The sequence below is a fragment of the Lutra lutra genome, chromosome 8 (genome assembly GCF_902655055.1).
Source record: "Lutra lutra chromosome 8, mLutLut1.2, whole genome shotgun sequence".
In the NCBI taxonomy this organism is placed as follows: domain Eukaryota; kingdom Metazoa; phylum Chordata; class Mammalia; order Carnivora; family Mustelidae; genus Lutra; species Lutra lutra.
In genome coordinates, this window is record NC_062285.1 from 13769887 (window position 1) to 13793570 (window position 23684).

The window sequence follows — 23684 nt, forward strand, 5'->3', positions numbered from 1 at the left end:
GAGACAAACCATAAGTGACTCTTAATCTCACAAAACAGAGGGTTGATGGGGGGAGGGGGTTTGGGAGAGGGGAGGTGGGGTTATGGATATTGGGGAGGGTATGTGCTATGGTGAGTGCTGTGAAGTGTGTAAACCTGGCGATTCGCAGACCTGTACCCCTGGGGATAAAAATACATGTTTATAAAAAATAAAATTTAAAGTTCCTCGGTCCCAGAAATCCTGAGGCATGTGGCTAGAGAAATATCACTTTAAGATTACAAGGAACTAGAAGAAAGTGAATCCATTAGGAACGGATGGGAGCTAGGTCTTCACATTTCATAGACATAGATACAGATACATAGATACAAATTATCCTGGTCTAGCTGAAACAGGAGAGGATTTTCAAGGAAGAGTCAGCCTGTCCTCTTTTTCAAGGTTCTCCAGAAAACTTACTGTCAGACACTAAGTGGTAGTTCACATGAATTCTCCTCCTAATACAAGCATAAAACGAATGAAGGCATTGGGAATGACTGATTGTGATCTTTGTTCCCAGGGAAAATTGGACACCATTCTTTTTTTTTTTTTTTCAAGATTTTATTTATTTTACAGAGAGAGCGAGATGACAGGTAGGCAAAGAGGCAGGCAGAGAGAGAGGAGGAAGCAGGCTCCCCACTGAGCAGAGAGCCCGATGCGGGGCTCGATCCCAGAACCTTGGGATCATGACCTGAGCCAAAGGCAGAGGCTTTAACCCACTGAGCCACCCAGGCACCCCTTGGACACCATTCTTGAGCAGTAATAGATAGAGTAACACAGAAGGAGAAACCAGTGTTGGGGAGTGTCTGAGAGGCAGGGGTCAGACAAATGGATGGTAAATAAAACTATTATTAAAAGTGAAAAAAAAAAAAAAAAGAAATAGAGCCAGGACCAGAATCTGGAAGTTCTGCTACATATCTGGGGTTCTTCTCACAAACAAACAAATAAGCAAAGTTGGGAAGAACCAGGGAACTAACAAAATAATATCTCATGTGGAAAAAAAGGGTGCTCCGTTGATTTGAAAGAAAGGAAAGAGGAAGAGAGAGAGGAAGGAAGGAAAAGAGAGAAAGGAGCAGTCTTTCTCATGAAAGGCCAAGGGGGTTCCACGTAAGGCAGGAAAGAAGGAAACTGGAGAGAGCATCAGCACTGGGGCAGGCGGTGTTGGTAGCAGAGACTGGGACACTGGAGGAAGCAGAAACCATCTGAAAAGAAGGACGTGGAACTAAAGGAACAATTGAAAAAGAAAATAGAGCACTAGCAAAGAAATCCTAGGATGTGACTTCAGGGTTACAATGGAAAGGCAGAGAGACTATTCGCTGTGCCCTAAAGGACTGGGACTCTACCTTTTTGTCTTCATGTCTACCTTAACCAGGCCCACCTTCTCTTAAACACACATGTAGTAGGTGTTCCACGGATGTCTGAGGAATGTCAGTATGTGCCATCTTCTACGATGGTCTATCCAGAATGCCTTAAACCTAAATGGAATCCTGATATCATCCCTTGATATAAATCCTGTATTAAGTGGGCTGTCCTTCTAAAAATAAAAGAGATACTGATTTATGACTTCCAAATTGCAAACATAAGAAAATAAATATTGATGATCATCTATACCAGCTGTTTAATATATTTCTAGTTCTTAAATAGTTGAAACTATGGAGCAGTGTCCAACAATAGACTCACTATGACCTCATTTCACAGGTGTTATTTCAGTGAAGGACTCCATTGCTCCCTGTTGTTACATATGCCCACCTTTCATAAAAGAAAAATATCATCTGAGCCAGATTCCTTGTTTGAAACCCTGGTGATTTCACGAAAATCTTTCGGAAATTTCATACTTAGATCAAACTCCTAGATGGTAGTGGAAAGTATTCTCCCACGGTTTAATGATGAGATGGTGCTGATGCAGTCCGCCTGTTTTCACAAATATGTGAAAATTAAACAGTGTATTCCTGAGCAACCAATGGGTCAAACGGAAATGGAAAGAAAAAGTCAAAGTACCTTGAGACAAATGGAAATGAAAACACCACATACCAAAATTTAGGGGATACAGCAAAGGCAGTTCTAAGAGGGAGTTTGTAACGATAAACACATACATTAAGGGAAAAAAAAAGATCTCAAATAAATAAACTGAACTTTATACCTCAGTGAACTAGAAGAAACAAGCTAAGCTCAAAGTTGGAAGGAAATAACAAAGATCAGAGCAGAAATAAATGAAGTAGAGACTAAAAAGACAATAGAGGAGAACAATTAAGCCAGGAGTTGTGTTTTGTTTTGTTTTGTTTTTAAAGATTTTATTTATTTATTTGAGAGAGAGAGAGCAAGAGAGCATGAGAGAGGAGCTTAGAGGGAGAAGCAGACCCCATGGAGCTGGGAGCCTGATGTGGGACTCGATCCCAGGACTCCAGGATCGTGACCTGAGTTGAAGGCAGTCACTTAACCAACTGAGCCACCCAGGCACCCCGGAACTGTGATTTTTTTAAAAAAATAAATAAATTTGACAAATCTTCAGGAAGACTAACCAAAAAAGAAAGAGCACTGAGGTAAATAAAATTAGAAATGAAAATGAAGACTTTACAATTGATATTACAGAAATACAAATGATTTATAAGAGACTACTATGAATACACCAACAAACTGGAAAACCTAGAAAAAATGGACAAATTTTTAGAAACACAAAACCTAACAAGACTAAATCATGAAGAAAGAGAAAATATCAACAAGTCAATTACTAGTAAAGAGATTGAATCAGTAATTAAAAATCTCCCAACAGAGAAAAGTCTAGGGCCATATAATTTCATTGGAAAATTCTACCAATTAATTATTAAGAATTAATAATAACTAATAATTAACCAGTCTCAAGATAATCAATCATATAAAAATTATTTTAATTAATTAATATAATTGATAATGAATAATATTTGAGGACTATAATTATGGTGATTAATGTTCATATTGATAACATTAATTATACATAATTATTTTTATATTTATTATATTATTATTTATTTATTTATTTTTCAATTAAGAATTAATTAATACCAGTTCTTCTCAAACTCTTTTGAAAATATAAAAGAGGAGGGAACTTCAAACATTACCTTGATACCAAAACCAGGCAAGGACACTACCAGAAAAGAAAATTGCAGACCAATATCCCTGATGAACAATAGATGCAAAAGTCTTCAACAAAATATTAGCAAACCAAATTTGACAATACATTAAAACTATCACATACCATAATCAAGTGAAATTTATTCCAGGGGTACAAGGATGGTTCAACAGACACAAATCATTAGTATGGTACACCAGATTAGCAGAATGAAGCAGAAAAAGCAGTTGACAAAATTTAAATTCCATTCATGATTTAAAAAAAAAAAGTCTCAACAAAGTGGGTATAGAGGGAACATACCTCAACATAATAAAGGCCATATAGGACAAATCCACAGCTACCATACTGAAAGGTGAAAAGCTGAGAGATTTTCCTGCATGATCAGGAACAAGACAAAGATGCCGGCTGTCACCAGTTTTATTCCACATAGTATTGGAAATCCTAGCCAGAGCAATTAGGCAAGCAAATGAAATAAAAGACATTCAAATTGGAAAGGAAAAAGTAAAATGGTTTCTGTTTGCAGATGACATGAAATTCCATGTAGAGAACTCTGAAGACTCCACCAAAAAATTATGAGAACTAATTCAACAAATTCAGTAAAGTTGCAGAATACAAAATCAATATAAAAATCATTTATTTTTCTATACACTAACAACAATCTATCGGGAAAAAAATTAAGGTAACAGTCCTATTTATAATAACATCAAAAAGAATACTTAGGAATAAAATTTAGCCAAGGAGGTGAAAGATCTGTATATTGAAAACTATAATACATTGAGGAAAGAAATAGAAGAAGCCATAAATAAATGGAAGAATTAATATTGTTAAAATGCCCAAAGCAATTTAGAGATACAGTGCAGTCCCTAACAAAATTCTGATGACATTTTTCACAGAAACAGTACAAACAGTCCTCAAATTTGTATCGAATCACAAAAGACCTCAAAAAGCCAAAGCAATCTTTTTTTTTTTAAGATTTTATTTATTTATTTGACAGACAGAGATCACAAGTAGGCAGAGCAGCAGGCAGAGAGGAGGAAGCAGGCTCCCCGCAGAGCAGAGAGCCCAATGTGGGGCTGGATCCCAGGACCCTGGGATCATGACCTGAGCTGAAGGCAAAGGCTTAATCCACTGAGCCACCCAGGCATCCCAAAGCCAAAGCAATCTTAAGAAAGAACAAAGCTGGAGACACCACACATCCTGATTTCAAATTTACATTACAAAGCCATAGTAATCAAAACAGTGTGGTATTGGCATAAAAACACACATAGATCAATGGAACAATGTAGAGAGCCCAGAAATGAACCCAAGCATATGGTCAATTAATTTTTGACAGGGGTCCCAAGAATACCCAATGGGGAAAGGATTGTCTCTTTAATAAATGGTGCTGGGAAAACTGGGAGGCCATATGCAAAAGAATGAAATTGGACCCCTATCTTACACCATGCACAAAAATCAACTCAAAATGGATTAAAAGACTTGAACACAAGATCTGAAACTGTGAAATTCCTAGAAGAAAATATAAGGGATAACTCATTGATATCATTCTTGGCAATGTTTTTTTGGATTTGACCAAAGAAACAAAACTAAACAAGTGGGACTACATCAAACTAAAAAGCTTCTGCTCAGGAAAGGGAACCATCAACAAAATGAAAAGACAGCCTATGCAATGGGAGAAAATATTAGTCAATCATATATCTGATAAGGGGTTAATACCCAAAACATATAGAACTCATACAACTGAAGAGCAAAAGCAAAAACAAAAATTCTGATTAAAACGTGGGCAAAGGATCTGAACAGACATTTTTCCAAAGACACACAAGTGGCTAACAAGTACATGAAAAGGTGCTTGACGTCGTTAATCATCAGGAGAATGCAAATCAAAACCACAACAAGGTATCACCTCACACCTGTTAGAATGGCTATCATTTAAAAAGATAACAAGTGTTGGTGAAGGTGTAGACAAAAGGGAATGCTTGTGCCTGATTGGTGGGAATATAAATCACTGTAACCACTATGGAAAACAGTATGAAGTCTTCTCAAAAAATTAAAAATAGAACTGCCATATGATTGAGCAATCCCACTTCTGGGTATATATCCAAAGGAAATCAAAACAAGATCTGTGAGAGATGTCTGCACTCCCATGTTCATTGAAGCATTGCTCACAATAGTGGAAACAACAACAATGGTTTCTGTCAAAGGATGACTAGATAGAGAATCTTACACATAAACACACACCCCCCACATACCCCGTGGAATGTGTTTAACCGTGAGAAAGAAAGAAATCCTATTAATTGTGACAACATAGATGGAAACCTGAGGGCATTATGCTAAGTGAAAATCAGAGACTAAAATGGTTGTCACCAGTGCCTGAGAGCTGCGGGAAATAGGGAGATGTTGGTCAAAGTGTAAAGTTTCAGTCTGAAGACAAGTAAGCCCAATGGGCCTAATAATGCACAGTGTGGTGATTACAGCCAATAAAACTGAACCATATTCTTAAAAATTCTTAAGAGAATAGATCTTAAAAATTCTCACCACAAAAAAAAGAACTAGTAGTTAGTGATGTGATAGAGGAGTTAGCTGACTCTATGGTGGTGATCATTTTGTAATATATAAGTATGTCAGGTCAGTACACAATACACCTTAAACTAACACAATGTTATATGTCCGCTATACCTCAGTGAAGCTGGGGGAGGGAAAAGAAGATAATTTCCCCAGGAAAGACACTCAGAATCCAGCTTCAGGAATGAATTCCTTTTTTTTTTTTTTTTTAAGGTTTTATTTTTAAGTAATCTCTGTACTTTCGCGGCCGGCACGACAAATCGACCAGGGACGTGAGGGTAAGAGATGGTGAAAAGAAATTAAGAGACAAAGAGATGGGGGCAGGAGGAGCACTGAGGAGGATGTCCAACAGTGCCGATTTTATTCCACATCTTACAAGCATTTATAAGGCAGACCACAATAGGAGGAGTAATACATCAGTATCTAGTCAGATAACCGCAAGTTCCTATAACAAGTTTACATTAACTACAAACAAATCTCGTGATGCCAGGTAGTCACGGCTAATGCCATTAGCTACTACTGATACAAGAAGTTACAATCAACCAGAGAGTGGATTATGGAAAGTACAGGAACAACAAGGACCAACTAAGAATTCATGACCCTGACCACATTGTTCCCTTCTGTAGGGAGAGCGTGTGGGAAGTCACGTAGGTGAGCGCACTACGCGTAGCAGAGACCCTTCCTCAGTGTTACTCAACTTTCCTGTCCTTACCCCCTTATCAAGGCGCCCGGACTTTAAAGGAGACACAAGTCAGGGCCTGGTTTGATCCACGACTCCAACCATGCCGTGGCCTCTAACACTGTACCCACTGTGGGGCTCAAATTTATAACCCCAAGATCAAGAGGCATATTCTCTGCTGACTAAGCCAGCCAGGCATCTTCAGAATGAACTCCTAAGGAAGACAGAGTTAACCCATGACCAGGAGAACATGTAGAAACAAATGCGGAAGAGACAAAAGAAAAAAAGTTAAAAAGTTAACCTGACATCAGGATGTTCTCAGTGAAGCCCCTTAGCTTTTCCTCTGTTTTACCTCTGATCTCATCCTTCCTGAATCTTCGGCGATATCACAACAATGGATGGTGGTGTGATGTTACCTCTGAGCCCAAGAAGAAGCTAAATTATGGTCATGATTATCCGTTCCAGAATAATAACACTCTCCATAGTAGCCCACGGGCATTGTGTAATACGTGCCAAGCATAGACATATGTTGTTTCCCTCTAAACCATCCTCTCAAGTAGTTTAAGATCCAGTCAAAGAAATGCAACTACAACAATGCGCTATCATTTTCACCTCTCAAAAATACCAGAAAAAGTTCTTTAATGAGAATATTCAGGCTGGCGAGGACGCAGCAAGTGCCTACACATAGGAGCATATGTGCAGGGCTGATTAGAAAGCACCTTGCTGCAAGCTTTAAAATAAATCAGTCTAGAAATGCTCATCATGAGCCTGTGAAACATTCACGAGTTGACCAGCTAATCTGTGCTAAAGATAAAAGAGAACCCATCCTATGGGATTCCAGCCATGCCCTTATGACCTCATTTGACCTTAATCACCTCCTGAACAGCCCTATCTCCAAAATTCAGTCACATTGGATACGAAGGCTTCAACATAGGAACTTGGCTGGGGCAGGAGCGGGGAGCAGTTCAATCCCTAACACAAAGTCATTTATTTAATATGCTCAGGTCTCCCTAGATACTTAGCTCAAAAACAGAGAGGTAAGTAAAAGTGCTTGTCCTCTTGGAGTTCCCATTCTAACAAGAGAAGGAGAATAATAAACCAGTAAAAATGCTAGAAATACTGTGAAAGAATGTGAAACATGGCGGTAGAGAGATAGGGAGTGACCAGCTGATGAATGGTGGGGCGGGGGGGGGCGGTGTTGCTGAATTAGTCTGGACCATGGGGGAAGGTCTCCCGAGGAGGTGAGAGTCCATCCTCAACTGAGTGACAGTCTGTGCCCAGGGGTGGAAACCAACGTCCCCATCCACCTTCCAAGCCACGTGGAAGCTTGCAGCCTCTCAGCCTTTGGGAACCACCCTTCCACACTGCTGTGTGAGGCGGAGGACTCAACTTCGACATCTAGAATCTCTCCTATGGGGACATGTTATAGCCCTGTGTCTAGGCCAGAGCTGTGTGTGGGGGCCACCTTCCACGGGCTTCCTTGCCACCGTGTCCTTTTCCCAACTCGCCCTGAAAACTCCGTGAAAAACAAGCAAGCCTTCGACTCAGGCATGAAGCCTCCTTAACATCCAAGTCTTCTGATTTCCCTCCCCTCCTTGATTTATACTTAAATAATTATTCATCTGCCCTTCTCAAAAGGGAACTCAGGCCATCCGAACAGAGCAGAGATAATATATGCTAAGCAGTCCTTTACTGAAGTTAATAACTCCACTTATCTTCTGCTCTAAATGTATTTTTAACATACAGGGCATAGCAAAGGACTTTCTTAAGAGTTCTAAGAGCTTCGTTGCTCCACTTACACTTAAAAACAACTAAGTATTTTGAGGTCATAACCTCTACAAAAATACATAATCGGTTGTTCTATGCAAGCTCTTTTTACTCAAAATGCTTTATAACTCCTCCATAACAGCATGTTCTGTCTGTCAGTTTGCCTGGAGTCCCTAATACTTACAAGTATCTTCAAGGGGAGCCCATTGTTTCCCACGTTACTCATCTCTTTCCAGTCTGACCTGCCACAAAAGCATTCCGTGGATTTTGACACAGGCAAATAGAAATGACAAATGCACTGATTGAGACCTTAACCTTGTGTGCTTTCTATACAAAACATACAAAACCTCTTCTGAACTTCGCTGTTGTCATTTAAGCTGTAATGTGCTGTCAGCCTGATATGTCTACTAGCGAAGTCATTCTGGGTCTGCATATGGCTCTCAAGGTTACCTTCAAATGCAAAGGCTGTAAAACTTCCAGACATTGTTTCCATTTTGATGTACTGGATAAACCAAATGGCTTTCAGGTGGTCTACCTTTCAGGCCAAGGGGCACTGCCAAATTTTTACATATTAATTTTTTTGTCTTAAAAATGTATATTTCTTTTTCCTGGTGACACCCTTGAAATGAGATTTCAATTTCATAAGTCTTCAAAATACTGGTTATAAATTTAGGCTTATTAAGTGCCCCACCTGCCATTGGCTAAATTCCTCCACAGAGTTGCCAGAAATTGATTATCTTTCCCTGAACTCCATAGAGTACGTAGTAAGTATCGTTTATCTATCGTATGTTACCTTGCATTTGAGTATTTATTTACTAACCTTATCACTCAAGTTCTATCTTAAATCCACCTGAGGACAGGGAGTTTGTGTTAAACATCTCTTTATCACCCATCACGATGCCTTATTATAGGATGTTCAGTGAAAATATTTAATGCATTAAAGACTATATTAAAATAATAATGAAGGGGCCCCTGGGTGGCTCATTCAGCTGGCGTCCAACTCTTGGTCTCAGTTCCGGTCTTGGTCTCTGGATTGTGAGTTCAGGCCTGGCATGGAGCCTCCTTAAAAAAAAATTTTTAAGTTAAAATAATAATGAAAATACCCTGTCATTTTATAGTTCTGAATGGTGAAGAATATTCTGCCCGAGGCAAGAGTTATTTCCTACACTTCCCAGTGATAACTGCTTTATCACCTGAGAACTGATGAGCGCTCTGCATGGGAGCATGACTTCAAGTTGTCCCAGGGTCATGCATGTCCTCTAATAGCCTGCGGCACTGGGGTAGGGGCCCAGTGTGGGGGAAGAGTCATAGGAACAGAGCAACAGCACCATTCTTTTTTTTTTTTTATAAGATTTTATTTATTTATTTGCCAGACAGAGATCACAAGTAGGCAGAGAGTCAGGCAGAGAGGAAGGGAAGCAGGCTCCCCGCTGAGCGGAAAGCCCGATGCAGGGCTTGATCCCAGGACCCTGGGATCATGACCTGAGCCGAAGGCAGAGGCTTTAACACACTGAGCCACCCAGGCACCCCAAGAGCACCATTCTTCATGCCCCTTTGGTAAAATAGATCATCAATACCCATGTTGCCTGGGCCCCATGATCTTAACACTAGTTGTTATTTATCCTTTTTATTTTATGCAACTTATGGTATACTCAATAACAACCAGTTATTAATGTACCAGATAGACTGGGTTGTTGGTTCTAAATCCATTGGTCATTCCTATGACCCACGGTTGTCTACCCTATTGACAATGTAAATTTCATCATGACTGAGAAGTTAGGTAAATGTTCTTGAGAGATCCATTTCTTTTCTTTTTTTTATTTTTTTTTTTTTACTCCACTATTCTTAGATTTTATTTGTATTCAAGTTAGTTAACATGTAGTGTATTCTTAGTTTCAGGGGTAGAATTTAGAGATTCATTGGTCGCATCTAACACCCAGTGCTCATTAAATCAAGTGCCCTCCTTAATGCATATTCCTTGATTACCCCCCACACCCACTGCCCCTCCAGCAACCCTTAGTTTGCTCCTTATAGATAAGAGTCTCTTGTGGCTCACCTCCCTCTCTGTTTTTATCTTATTTTACTATTTTTATTATTTTTATTTTTTCCTTCCCTTCCCCTATGTTCATCTGTTTTCTTTTTTGTTTGTTTTCTTTTTTTAATTTAATTTAATTTTTTCAGTGTTCCAAAATTCATTGTTTATGCACCACACCCAGTGCTCCATGCAATACGTGCCCTCCTTAATACCCACTACCAGGTTCACCCAACCCCCCCCACTCCCATCCCCTCCAAAACCCTCAGTTTGTTTCTTGGAGTCCATAGTCTCTTGTGGTTCATCTCCCCCTCTGGTTTCCCCCAATTTACTTTTCTTTTCCTTCTCCTAATGTCCTCCATGCTATTCCTTATGCTGCACAAGTAAGTGAAACCATATGATTCTGAAACTAGATCAAAGGTTTAAATTGGGGATAATATAACTCTAAGATATACCTAATTGATATTCTATAAATTCTGGAGCGTAACTTTATTACTGCTCATTACCAACACATTCTCTTGCATTTTGAATACCTCAGATGTCTATAATTCTGGTATAGAGACTAGAAAATTTTATTATTACCAAGTCACCGATGACTTTAATGAACTAACAGTTTTAGGGAAAGAAAAATAAAACGATATCCTCAGTTTAAGGGCAATGTCATAGGAAGCAATTTATTATAATATGCGTAAAAGAGAGTTTGGGGTAATTACTGTCAAGCTACCTATCAAAAATTCACAATGTCATAATTCACACATTTTTGAGTGAATTTCTTCTATGTGTCATGTCCTGTTACAGAATGAATACCTAAATGAGGGTGTTAATGCCAGAGTGATTGAATATGAAGATAACCTGCCCCTCCTAGATATGTTTCTGCAGAAGCCAATGGGTTTGCTATCCCTACTCGATGAAGAAAGTCGATTTCCCAAGGCCACAGACCAGACCCTTGTGGGTGAGTTTCAAATCCAGTATGTCTGCCTCGTTTTGTGTTGCAGTCATCTAATGTTTTGAATGACTTAAAAATAATGGGTTTTCAATTATCTGGGAGAAAGTAGCTATCACAAAGCCTGCATATGTAACTTTAAAGACGAGGCTCTAGGTCTCATATCTGGACCAGTGAATGTTTAAAATAGGATGGAATATTTAGTGATGAATTAAACAAGTTTGATATTGGACTTTTCCTTACAGTGGTAGAGCCCTCAGTCGTAGGATCTTATGTTAGAAATAACCTTAGAAATTATCAAGCCCCCCTTCTCAAAAAAGGACCTACCCAGCTCCAAATTAGAAATTGGAGGGCAGGGCACAAGGCCAGCTCTGGAATTTGGAAAGAGATAGCTAATGAGAAGGAAATAAATTCATCACTTGACTAATAGAGGCAAACAGCCTCCAGTACCTTAATAATTTCTAAATTACAGTACATTAATAAATATTCACAATAATCCTAAGTCATCAAAGAAAGCATAAATGAATTCATTTTTTTCTGTTTAAGAAGGCAAAGTTATGTATGCTGTATTTAAATGATTATCATTTAAAATGGTAAAAATTTTAAATGTCTTATTCCTTAGATTAAAAAATAAAACTTTAGCTTGTTCAGGTAAAAAAAATCATTTTTAATGTAGAAATACCATATTCCCTGATGGTAGGAGATATTGATTATATATAATAAATATTTGCAGAAAATTTGGATTCACATTTTCTCTCATTTATTTTGGGTGACAGTCTGTTTCTTACCATTAAGTCTGTGAGGTTGCTTCCTGCTGACTCACTCATTGGCTTATTCTCTCCTCTAATTGGACAATCCTAATGGAAAGCAAAACAACCCCAAAGTTCTGGGGTTAAATGTCTCATAGCAATCACTTGATTTTGAGGTTAAAATGTCCTTTCTAGGACATGGAGCTCAGCAGGAAGCCTGCTTCTCTCCCTCTCCAACTCTCCCTGCTTGTGTTCCCTCTCTTGCTAAGTCTCTCTCTGTCAAATAAAGAAGTGGGATCTTAAAAAAAAAAAAAAAATGTGGTTTCCCAGACCAGGAACATCAGCCTCACCTGAGAACTTTCTAGAAATATGACTTCTTGGATTCCACCCATGCCCAGACCTACTAAGTCAGAAACTCTGTGTTTTAATAGGCCTTCCAGGGGTGGTTCTGTTGGTTGCCAAGGTTTAAGAGTTTTTAAGAGTTGTTGCTCTAAATCATAATAGAATGGTTACAGTCACGATCTTGAGTTTGGTCTCACCATTTTTGCTCCAAATCTGCATTTGTCAGCCATGTAAAATTGTCCTTTCAGTGCACATTGTCCATTTTACAGTGAAAGAGATGATTCTATCAATCAATATTTTCTGAGGATCTCCTTACATGGCTTGATAGTGGAGTTCAATTTTTTTTTTCTCTATAGAAAAATTTGAAGGGAACTTGAAATCGCAGTACTTCTGGAGGCCCAAAAGAATGGAACTTAGTTTTGGAATTCACCATTATGCAGGAAAGGTAAGAACTGTGAAGAATTATGACTGAGTTTCTCTTAATCCTTTATCAAATAATAATGAGAAACATGAAAGCTATGGCCCGAAATATTTAGATGGTTAAAATGAGATGGCCATCTGTTTCTGCCCCAAACTGGCCCTGACTGTTCTCCAGCTTCCTCCAATCTGTCCAATCCACTGCCAGCCACTCCCACTCCAGAACGTCCAGCTCTAACATCTATCCTGAAAAGGTTAACCAAAAAATCCTTCTCCTACTTTTTCAAACACAAATGCTCTAGTTTTTCTAGAGGAATTTTTATTAAGAAACTAAAGGAGAACAAAGAGACAAGCATCAAAGCCTCCATCTTTCTGACCCTAAGATCTGGCTTTGGGTGAGATTGGCTGGCAATGGGGACCTATTTTTGCTTCTTTGAATGATAGCAGGGAACCTTTTACATAAACTGCCTTTTTCAGTATTGAGGTGCTTCTCTCTCCACAGAAGACTTTGTCTCTCCTCCCGCCCAACAGGAGAAAGTACTAGATTGGAGGTGTGGTCAGATAACAGAGCTAGCCTCGGTAGGGCTGCCTGATGGACTGTTTAGCAGTTGGCTGTCTATGCACATTCCCACAGCAGAGCAGACCTCAGCGATAAACCTAAACCCAGAGGACGCTCTGTCTCCCTTCTGCAGAGGTCACTCCTTCACAATGATGTGGTAAATATTGGAGGACTGAGAAGATACTAAAATTAAGAAAGAAATGCCTAGAATGAAAAACACATGAACAACAAAAATAACACAGAACCTGGAAGATTCATGTCTGCTAAGATTTCTCTGTTCCACAGGCTTCTGTCACTGGAAAAAAAAAAATCTGCCTTCAATATTATAGTTATGGCCTCTCCCATGGTGTTCAGCATGTGATTTTTTCCAAACAAGCTTTTTAAAAAAAACATTCATTAAGAATTTCTAGGATCATTTTATCCAGTTGTTTTTAAGAGCTGTATTAGCCTGCTTGGACTGTCATAAGAAAAATAATGCAGGATGGGTGGCTTAAAGCACAGAAATTTATTTTCTCACAGTTCAAGATCAAGGTACCAGCAAGGTCAGGGAGACCTCTCTCCCTGGCTTGCTGATGAGTGTATCCTTCAGTGTCCTCCTGTGGCCTTTTCTCTGAGTACATGAGAAGGAGAAAGGGATCTCCAGTGGGTCTTTCTCTTCTTACAAGGATACCAGTCCTATGGGATTAGGGTCCCACCCTTAGGAACACATTTAACTTTAATTACCTCCTTAAAGACCCTAGCCAAATACAGTCACATTTGGGATTGGGAATTCAACATATTAATTTTGGAGGGATACAATTCAACCCATAACAAAAACCATATTAGATCATCCTACAGAAATCTTTGGGTTACGTTGATCTTTAGAAAGTCCTAAAATTATTTAGAAGTGCCAGAAATGTGAATGTTCATAATGTACTTAAACCATACTCCTTACTGAGACGAAAATCTGTAATGGCCGATTCACTGTGCGTGACTCAGTTATCATGGAAATGAGAATGCCTGGTGGCCTCAGGTGCCTCCTTTATGCCACCCTCTACCCTCTAAACAAAGAAAGGAAACAATACCAAATTTCCAGCATAATAAGTGAGAAGAATCAAACCATGATTTCAACCCAAATAAAATTAGCTAGACACAGATTTTTTTCTGACAAAAAATACTGTAGACATGGAAAAGTTTGCTCCTCCAACCACGTTGTAAAGGACTGCCTTTATAAATTTTGTATACCTGTCACTCAGCACAGAGGAAGTTCTCAGTAAATACCTGTTGATGGTTCTGCCCCTGCCACTGTTGATGGTGATGATGACAATGAGGATGACATTGACTGTGACACTGAAATGTACTTTATCAACAGGTACTCTATAATGCAAGGGGCTTCTTAGCTAAGAATAGAGACACTCTTCCAACGGATATTGTGCTCCTTTTGAGGTCATCAGAAAACAGTGTAATTCGCCAACTCGTCAATCACCCTCTGACAAAAACAGGTAAGCTAAGGCAACTTCCTTGGGCCCAATCCTATAGTTTCTGACTGTGATTTTCATGAGTATAAGTCTCAATTTTTTTATGTTGGTTTGTTTTTAGCTCACTAAATATGCATTTTTTTAATACATTCTGCCCAAACTGTCTGAAGAACATGTAAAAGTGAGTATAAACAAACTAGGTTTTCATTAAAGAAAAGTGTCTGTAGAACGAACCAGAAAATAGGGTGGTATTTTAGCTACTCACTAGAAAAACATGCTCCCCTCTGAAAAGTTCAGAGTGACCTCTGCTTCAGGACTGGACAGCTTTTGGGTTAGTATTTAAGGCTCTATATGTTTAGTTAGCTCTGCCTTATTGGTTAAAAACTTACATGCCTTTGTTCCACCCAACCATATACATGTTTGCATTTGCTTTTAAGTAGAAAAAAACTGTAGTTTGGGTTATTTTTCTTTATTGGAGTTTGTTTTATTATTTTGCATTTCTTTTTACAGTTTTATTGAGATATAACTGACACAATAAAAAAGACATGTTTAGACAGTAAAATGTGATACATTTTTGACAGGCATATATACTTGTAAAACCATCACCACATTCAGTAGTAAACATATTCATCACCCCCAGATGATGTTTCCTCATGACTCTGGAATCCCTCCCATCCCCACTCCTGACCCTTGTCTATTTGTTCTAGCACCACTGGTTGAAAGAATTGTTCTTTCCCCCATTGAATTGCTTGGGCGCCCTGTTGAAAATCAATTGACTATATACATGTAGGTCTCCTTCTAGACTTTTCTGTTGTGTGTCCCTGATATTTGTCTATCTTTAAGGCAGTGCAACACTTCTTGATTACTGTAGTTTAATTTTTTAAAAAAATGAAATCAGGTAGTATAAGCTACCCAACTCTTCTTTTTCAGAGCTGTCAAGGCAATTATAATTCTTTTGCCTTTCCATATAAATTTTAGAATAAGCTTGTCGATTTCCACCAAAAATCCTGGTGAGACTTTGATTGGGATACACTGAAGCTATAGATTAATTTTGGGGGAATTGATATCTTCACAATATTAGGTCTTCCAATCAGGGAGCACAATAGAGCTCTCCATTTATTGTCTTCCTTAATTTCTCCCAGTAATATTTTGTAGTTTTCAGTGTGTGCAACTTTTATGTCTTTGTTAAATTATCTGCTTATATATCACATTTTATGCTATTATAAATGGTAATTTTAATTCAAATTGTTTGTTGCTAGCATATAGAAGTCCAGGTGATCTCTGTGTATTAATCTTTCACCCTGCAGTATTGTTAAGCTCGTTTATTAGAGTAACTTTCTTTTTTTTGTAAATTCCATAGGATTTTTCTGTATAGATAATCATGTCACCTGTGAAAAAAGAGTTCCCCCTTTCTTCTCCATTCTGTTTACTTTTTATGTCTTCATCTTGCCTGGTTGCACTGGCTAGAATCACCAACACAATATTGAGTACAAGTGCTAAAAATGAACATTCTTGTCTTATTCCTCATTTTGGGGGGAAAGCTTTCAGTTTTTCCCCAGTAAATAGGATGTTCTCTGTAGGGTTTTCATAGACTTTCTTTCTCAGGAGGAGGAGTTCTTTCTATTCCTAGCTTCCTGAGTATTTACCAGACAGGCATATTTGAATTTTGTCAGATGCGTTTTTGCATGTATTGAAATGATCATTCATTTATTTTTTTAATCTGTAAATATGATGAGTTACATTGATTGATTTTTTAATATTATGCCAACTTTTTATTCCTGGGAAAAATGTGACGTGGTCATGATGCTTTGGACTTTCATGTATTGCTAGATTAAATTTGCTGATGTTTTGTTAAGAATTTTTGTATCTGTGGGGTGCCTGGGTGGCTCAGTGGGTTAAAGCCTCTGCCTTCGGCTTGGGTCATGGTCCCAGGGTCCTGGGATCGAGCCCCGTGTCGGGCTCTCTGCTCAGCAGAGAGTCTGCTTCCCATTCTCTCTCTCTCTCTCTGCCTCCCTCTCTGCCTACTCGTGATCTCTGTCTAATAAATAAATTTAAAAAAAAAAGAAAGAATTTTTGTATCTGTGTTCATGAGAGATATTGGACTATAATTTTCTTCTAATGTTGGGATCAGAGTAATATTGGCCTCACAGAATGAATTCAGAAGTATTGCTTCCAGGAAAAGTAGAGTATTAATTCTTTCTGAATTCCTCTGTAGAATTCACTAGTGGAGCCATTTGGGCCAGAAGGCTTTTTTTGTGAGAAGGTTTTGAATTACAAATTCAATCAATTTCTTTAACAAATTTTAGAATATTTAATTATCTAATTTTTTGAATGGGCTTTAGTAGATTGTATCTTTTAAGAAATTTGTCTGTTTCATCTATGTAGTCACATTCATTGACATAATTTTGATTATAGTGTTCCCTTATATTATGCTTTAATATCTATAGATCTTGGAGTTTTATCAGCTCTCTCATTCCTGATCTGAATCTTTTGTGTCCTCTTTCACTTTATTCTTGATAGATTTTCTAGAGATTTGTCAATTTTACTGATTTTCTCAAAGAACCAGCATTTAGTTTATAGTTTCACTGATTTTTCTCCATTGATATTGCTTTCTATCTTATTTTTTTCCCTCCTTTCTTTTTTTTTGGGGGGGGGGTCATTCTTGTTTCCTTTCTTCTGTTTATGTGGGGTTTTATTTTGTCTCCTTTTTTCTAATTTCTAAGGTGAGATCATAGGTCGTTGATTTAAGAAAACATTTCTTTTCTAATGTAAGTACTTATATGGATTATGTATAAGTATCAAATTTTAATTCTAAAAATATTGGGATTTTCCATATCTTTGTGTTGTGGCCTTGTAATATAATTCCATAGTGCTCAGAAAGCATATTTTGTATGATTTAATCCATTTAAATTTACTGAGACATGTTTTATGGCCCAGAATATGATATATTTTATTTTATGTTTCATTTACACTTAAAAACAATGTGTATTTCACTGTGTTGGATGGAGAATTATATAAATGTCAATTGGGTCAACATGGTTGATAGTATTGGTCAAATCTCCTATATCCTTACTGGTTTTTTCTCTCCTGGTTCTACCAGTTACTAAGAGAAGAGTTTTAAAATATCTGATTATAATCTAATTTGTCTATTTTGTCTTTCATTTCTATCAGTCTTCACTTCATGTATTTTTTTTTAAGATTTTTTATTTATTTATCTGACAGACAGAGATCACAAGTAGGCAGAGAGGCAAGCAGAGAGAGAGAGAGGGGAGGAAGCAGGCTCCCTGCTGAGCAGAGAACCTAATGTGGGGCTCAATCTCAGTACCTTGAGATCATTACCTGAGCTGAAGGCAGAGGCTTAACCCACTGAGCCACCCAGGCGCCCCTAGAATTATTATTATGGCTTCTTGATGACCAGACCCCTTTATTAATACTATTTTTATCCTTGGTAATAGTTTTTGCTCTGAAATCTACTTTGCTTGATAATATAGAGATTCCAACTTTCTTAGGATTAGTGGTTGAATGGTATGTCTTTTTTTATACTTTCAACTTCATCTTATTTTTGTTTGTATTTAAAGAGGGCTTTTTTTGTAAACAGCATGTAGTTGGGCCTTTTTAAATTCTAAATATCTCTGCCTTTTAATTGAGGTGATCAAACCATTTATATTTAATGTGATTATTGATATGTTGGGTTTGACTGACTCTATGGTTTGACATGTTTTCTATTGGTTACATCTATTATTTTCCCTAGTCTTCACCTGAGTTCCCCTCCTTGCAGTGTAAATCTCTTTAGACAGAAAGCTGGGATACTCATAGGGTTCACCTCATTTGTTTCCCCTCATTTGGGGATCAGTGTCCTGTACTGTTTGATGCACAATGTATAAACACTGTTATTCCTAGACAAATATGGTATGATTCTTCAGAATAAGGTACTTAGGGCAGTTAGAATCATGCAGACAGAAAGCAGAATGGTGGTTGCCAGGGGCTGGGGGTGGGAGGAATGGGGAGCCAGTATTTAATGGGTATAAAGTTTCAGTTTTACAAGATGAAAAAAGTTATGGGCATGTATGGTGGTGATGGTTGCATAACATTATGAATGTATTTAATACTACTGACCTGTGCACTTATAAATGATTAAGATGCTAAATTTTATGATATGTAAGTTTTACAATAAAAAATGAAAGGGAAGAAAAACTGTTGCCTCATATATATTGTATGGTTGTTTGTTGTTTTTTTTTTTCTTTTAGTCATTCAGTTAATCCAGTCTGTGTTGCTTTATCCTGCCCAGAAACAAATGTCTTCAATTTTGACTTTAACAATTGTCATCTCTTTCTATATCCACCAAGTGCATCCGTGCACTTAATGTCATGTTTTTTACCTTTATAAAATATGCAGCCAGGTTCTCAATACTATGTTCTGTCTCCTGACTCAGCAAAACCATGTTTCATTAGCCAGGGAAAAGAGAATTTCATAATCAAAGATGTTTCAGTGACTCCGAATCTCAAAGCTATCAGAGACATTTGGGTTTTATATTCACCTAGATATGCAAACATAATAATAATAATGACAACAAAAATACATAAATTTGTTTATTTTTTTATTTTTATTTTTTATTTTTTTTTATTTTTAAAGATTCTATATATCTCTTTGACAGAACGAGAGAGAGATCACAAGCAGGCAGAGAGGCAGGCAGAGAGAGGAGGAAGCGAGCTCACTGCTGAGCAGAGAGCCCAATGTGGGGCTCGATCCCAGGACCCTGAGATCATGACCGGAGCCGAAGGCAGAGGCGTAACCCACTGAGCCACCCAGGCACCCCTATTTTTTTATTTTTTTCATGAATTTGTTTAGAAGTTGCAATGTGTTAGGCACTGTGCTGACTACTTTTATTTACTCCTAATAGCAACACTCTGAGGAGGAATTACTGTTACAGATGAGACACTGAGTCTTGGAAATATTCAGCAACTTTCCCAGTGTTGCCCCTGTGGGAAGTCTTAGAAGTGGGCTTGAAAGTTTGGGTTTTTCAGTCCTATATTACACTGTCTCCAAGATTCTGAGATAACCTGTTGCACATATGACTTAAAATATGAAATAGAGTTCAGCCATTATTAAGAGGAAATGTACTACAGTTCCTTGTAGCTCGCATCGCTACCTTGGTTTATTACAGGTTTGTTCATCAGTCAGCTATAAAGGCAAAGTGGATATATTTTCTGTAATTAACATCTATGCTAATTTTAGTTCCTGTTGATATGCATTAATGAATTTTTAGAAGGCTTTCATTTATTTTGTTGTTAAAGAATTTGATGACTAGTGTATAAATTTTGTTACATTGAAATTATTAATCCTTTAGTAAATTTCCTCTAGTCTTTCAGTTTTCAGAGAAACTTAAATTTTTAGTTCTTATTTGGCTAATATTAAGTAATGGCATCTATTAAGTACTGGGTTTATTCTAATTAATGTGCTACTAGTCCTTTGTATTAGTCTGTAGTGATTTTGGTAATTTTTTCTAAAACTTTCCCTAAAAAAAACAAAAAACAAATGAAAGTCCACAGCTGCCCCTCTGAATACCATGTGTTACTATCTCTGTCCACTCTGCTGCCTACAGTAAGTCTCACAGCTGAAGAGTGAACAGTCCAGTGTGCAGCCCAGCATGAAAGCCAGTGTGCACACCCATCACAGCACTTTTCCTGATAACGAGGGAAGGGGGACAACAGCACAGCAGAGGCACTACCAGCTGCATCCCAGGCAGGGTCCCACCTGCATCATCACTTCAGAGGCAGCTTTCACCACCACAAAGAATGTGAAGGATGTGTCAAAAACATGTCACCTTGGGGCACCTGGGTAGCTCAGCTAGTTAAGCACTTGACTCTTGATTTCAGCTCAGTTCATGATCTTGACTCAGGTCATGATCACAGGGTCTCAAGATTGATCCCTGCATCAGGCTCTGCACTGGGCATGGAGCCTACTTAAAATTCTCTCTCCTTCTCTGTCTGTCCCCACCCCACCCCTGGCATGCACACAACACTCTCTCCTCTAAAAAACACACAAACAAAAAACACGTCACCTCTACTTCTCACCTAAAAGAATGAGAATGAAAAGAAATAATCTTTCTGAAGTGATACTGAATTCTAGAGATATATTTGAACATTACTGGTGGAATGATGAACTCTTGGATTGTGGGTTGTTTATTGTGCTTGGTGAGGTGTGGGACAAGAGAGAATAAGAATGAACATTTCCAGGCACGCACCATGCACCTGAAATACTGTCACATGTCATCAAAATTCTGTGAGGCAGGCAACGTTATCACCATTATATGATTTCAAAATGCAACTCAGAGACTAAGTAAATGATCCACAGGCAACACAATTTAAGTACTACAGCTAGTATTCAAATCCATGTCTTCCTGGCTTCTGGGACCATAATTTTTCACTACACCAGAATATTTTCAAGGCCTTGGGTTGTGCACATTTAAGTAGCCCTAGTAACAGGCACATTTTTCTGAATGTTAGATTGAACATATCCATTGCTTTCAACCATTCTTGATTTTCTTATAACCATTTCATATGAATTAATAATCCATGTGATTTTTAAGGCCCATTATAAAGTGTACCTTTGCATTAAAGAAAATCTCAGATCCATTTAACACATACATGCATACATACACGTGCACACACACACAAAGCAAATTAGTTGATATCATCATATCTTGTAGCAATTAAAGGAAATCCAACACTTACCTCTATTTTTTCTAAGCTCCAAACTGTTTTTTTTCTGAATTTAAAATTTATTTAAAATTATTTTGTAATATTATTTTATCCTTAAACTTCTCATAAATACTTAACCAAGGGTAGCTATTATGACATCAACAATGTTTATTTTAATACTTAACTAAATGGGGAAAGTCTTTTAGTGATTAAGAATTCTAAAATGTATCTTAATTTCATCCACATTCCTATAGGTAATCTGCCACATTCTAAAACTGGAAATTTAATAAATTATCAAATGAGGACTTCAGAAAAATCAATCAACTTGACCAAGGTAAGAACATGCATTTTGTATGACAGTGAGTCTAAAAATCTAACCTTGACAACAACAGTGTTTGTGTGCTCCTAAAAGTAAATAGCATTTTACTTACTAGGTTTTCTCCCTTTGATCTTTTTTTCTGCTTAAACGGCTATGTTATGTTCATATTACTGCTAGCCACTAAAAGAATCATGCAGTTATGATACATTCCTAACCCTTCCTTTATAGCTCGTTTTAATGTTACACTAAGACCAACTAAAAATATATTAGTTAAGTTCACATTCCTTGCACAACCAATTAAAATCCCAGTGGGGTTGACAAAACAATTACCCTAAGCAAAAATATTAACCTTTTGTTATTTTATGTATTTGAAAGCATAGACCATGAAAACCCGAAGGAAATTCCGTGGGCTCCTTGTAGATCATAGAGTATAGTGGATACTGAAGCATCACTGTCTTTCTTGGTCTTTGTAGGATCAAAGTGGAGAAGCCACACGTCATGCCATAGAGACAACCAACATGAAGACACAAACAGTGGCATCATATTTTAGAGTAAGTTATTAAATTATGGTGTGTTGTGCTTAGGAATGTTATTTATTTCAGACAGAGGGAAGGGCAGAGTGAGATGAAGAAAGAGAACCCTAAGGAGGTTCCATGCCCAGCACAGAGCCCAGTGCGGAGCTTGATCTCATGACCCATAAGATCATGACCTGATCCAAAATCAAGAGTCGGAGACTTAACTGAGCCATTCAGTCCCCCCAGGAGTGTTATTTATTTATTTTAATTTCTTTAAGATTCTATTTATTTATTTAAGAAAGAGAAAGTGAGAGAGGAGACAGGAGGGGGAGGGGTAAGGGGAGAGGGAAAAGCAGACACCCTGCTGAGCAGGGAGCCCAACACGGGACTCCAACCCAGGACTCTGGGATCATGACCTGAGCCAAAAACAGACACTCAACTGAATGAGCCACCAGATGCCCCTGTTATTTATTTTAAATGAGAGTTACAAATCAAAAGCTAGTAATAAGTATCACAGTACTATTAGCAAAAGATAATTCTCATTGTATTCCATTTACTATTTGTTAGATACAGAACATAGTAGGGAGTACTGTCAAAAACCCATGGATTGGTTTGCTTTGATATTTTATCTCTAAAATTATTGCATGCTAAGTTAATCAGTTTCTACTTTGGTTAAGATTCGTCCAAAGAACCAAACACTTTTCCACTAGAACAAAACCTGACAGGTTTTTTAATTCAGTGCTATGATAAATAACTACCACTTCTTCTTCCCACTCCTAAACGATCTTTGGGTGGGCAGATCGGACAAGGCTGAGCATCCAGGTCCATTCCATATCTCCCTGCAGTCAAGATGAAAACCTCAAAAGAAGAACTGGTATAGGTGTGGGGCAAGAAGAAATGATATCAGGGAAGCATAGTAACATGCCAGGAAAGTCAGCCACTGTGTCCTGAGCATGAGGTCAAGGTGATCTTATCTTACCTTTCTTCCTTGGACAATAGGGTGAAAAGGGAAGATAAGAAATACTTTACTTCCTCTGTTCTCTGAAGAACTCTAGATACCCCTGCCCTCATTATTGGTGTCCATTCTTCTTTATCTCTTCAGATAAAATTGTATTGGGGCACCTGGGTGGCTTAGTCAATTAAATGTCTGCCTCCCTCAGGTCATGATCTTGGGGTCCTTTCCCTCTGCGCCTCTCTCCACCTCTCATGCTGTCACTCACTCGCTCACTCTCAAATAAATAAAATCTTTAAGAACAATTTAAAAATCAATAACAAATCATATTAACCAGCCAATGAAAATGAAGAAAATACCAATTAAAAATTGGAAATTATTAGCAATATAACTTAAGGCAGAAGGGGAGGAAATTAGGCTAAATTTACTATAACCATGCAGTGAGTTTTCTATTCAGTTTTTTCAGTTTTCTAACAGAATCATGAAATGCTTTTAAAAATAGCTGGGTGATTTTATTAAATACTTTTTCAAGTCGTAAGCTCATTGAGAGAATGTGTGCTTAATCATCTTTGAGT

The 23684-nt window shown here is 37.8% G+C and overlaps 1 protein-coding gene across 6 annotated transcripts in view; it reads left to right on the forward strand.

Moving 5' to 3' along the window:
* The window catches only part of MYO3A (myosin IIIA), a 248501-nt gene that overhangs the window by 162661 nt on the left and 62156 nt on the right, over positions 1–23684 (forward strand). For 5 of the 6 annotated variants that reach the window (XM_047743195.1, XM_047743198.1, XM_047743196.1 and 2 more), the window contains 5 exons: positions 10954–11107; positions 12546–12634; positions 14517–14646; positions 21578–21657; positions 22116–22193. In XM_047743195.1, the coding sequence (XP_047599151.1) occupies positions 10954–11107; positions 12546–12634; positions 14517–14646; positions 21578–21657; positions 22116–22193 (531 nt within the window). The remainder of the gene's footprint in view (positions 1–10953; positions 11108–12545; positions 12635–14516; positions 14647–21577; positions 21658–22115; positions 22194–23684) is intronic. The other variant, XM_047743199.1, reaches the window with a different exon arrangement.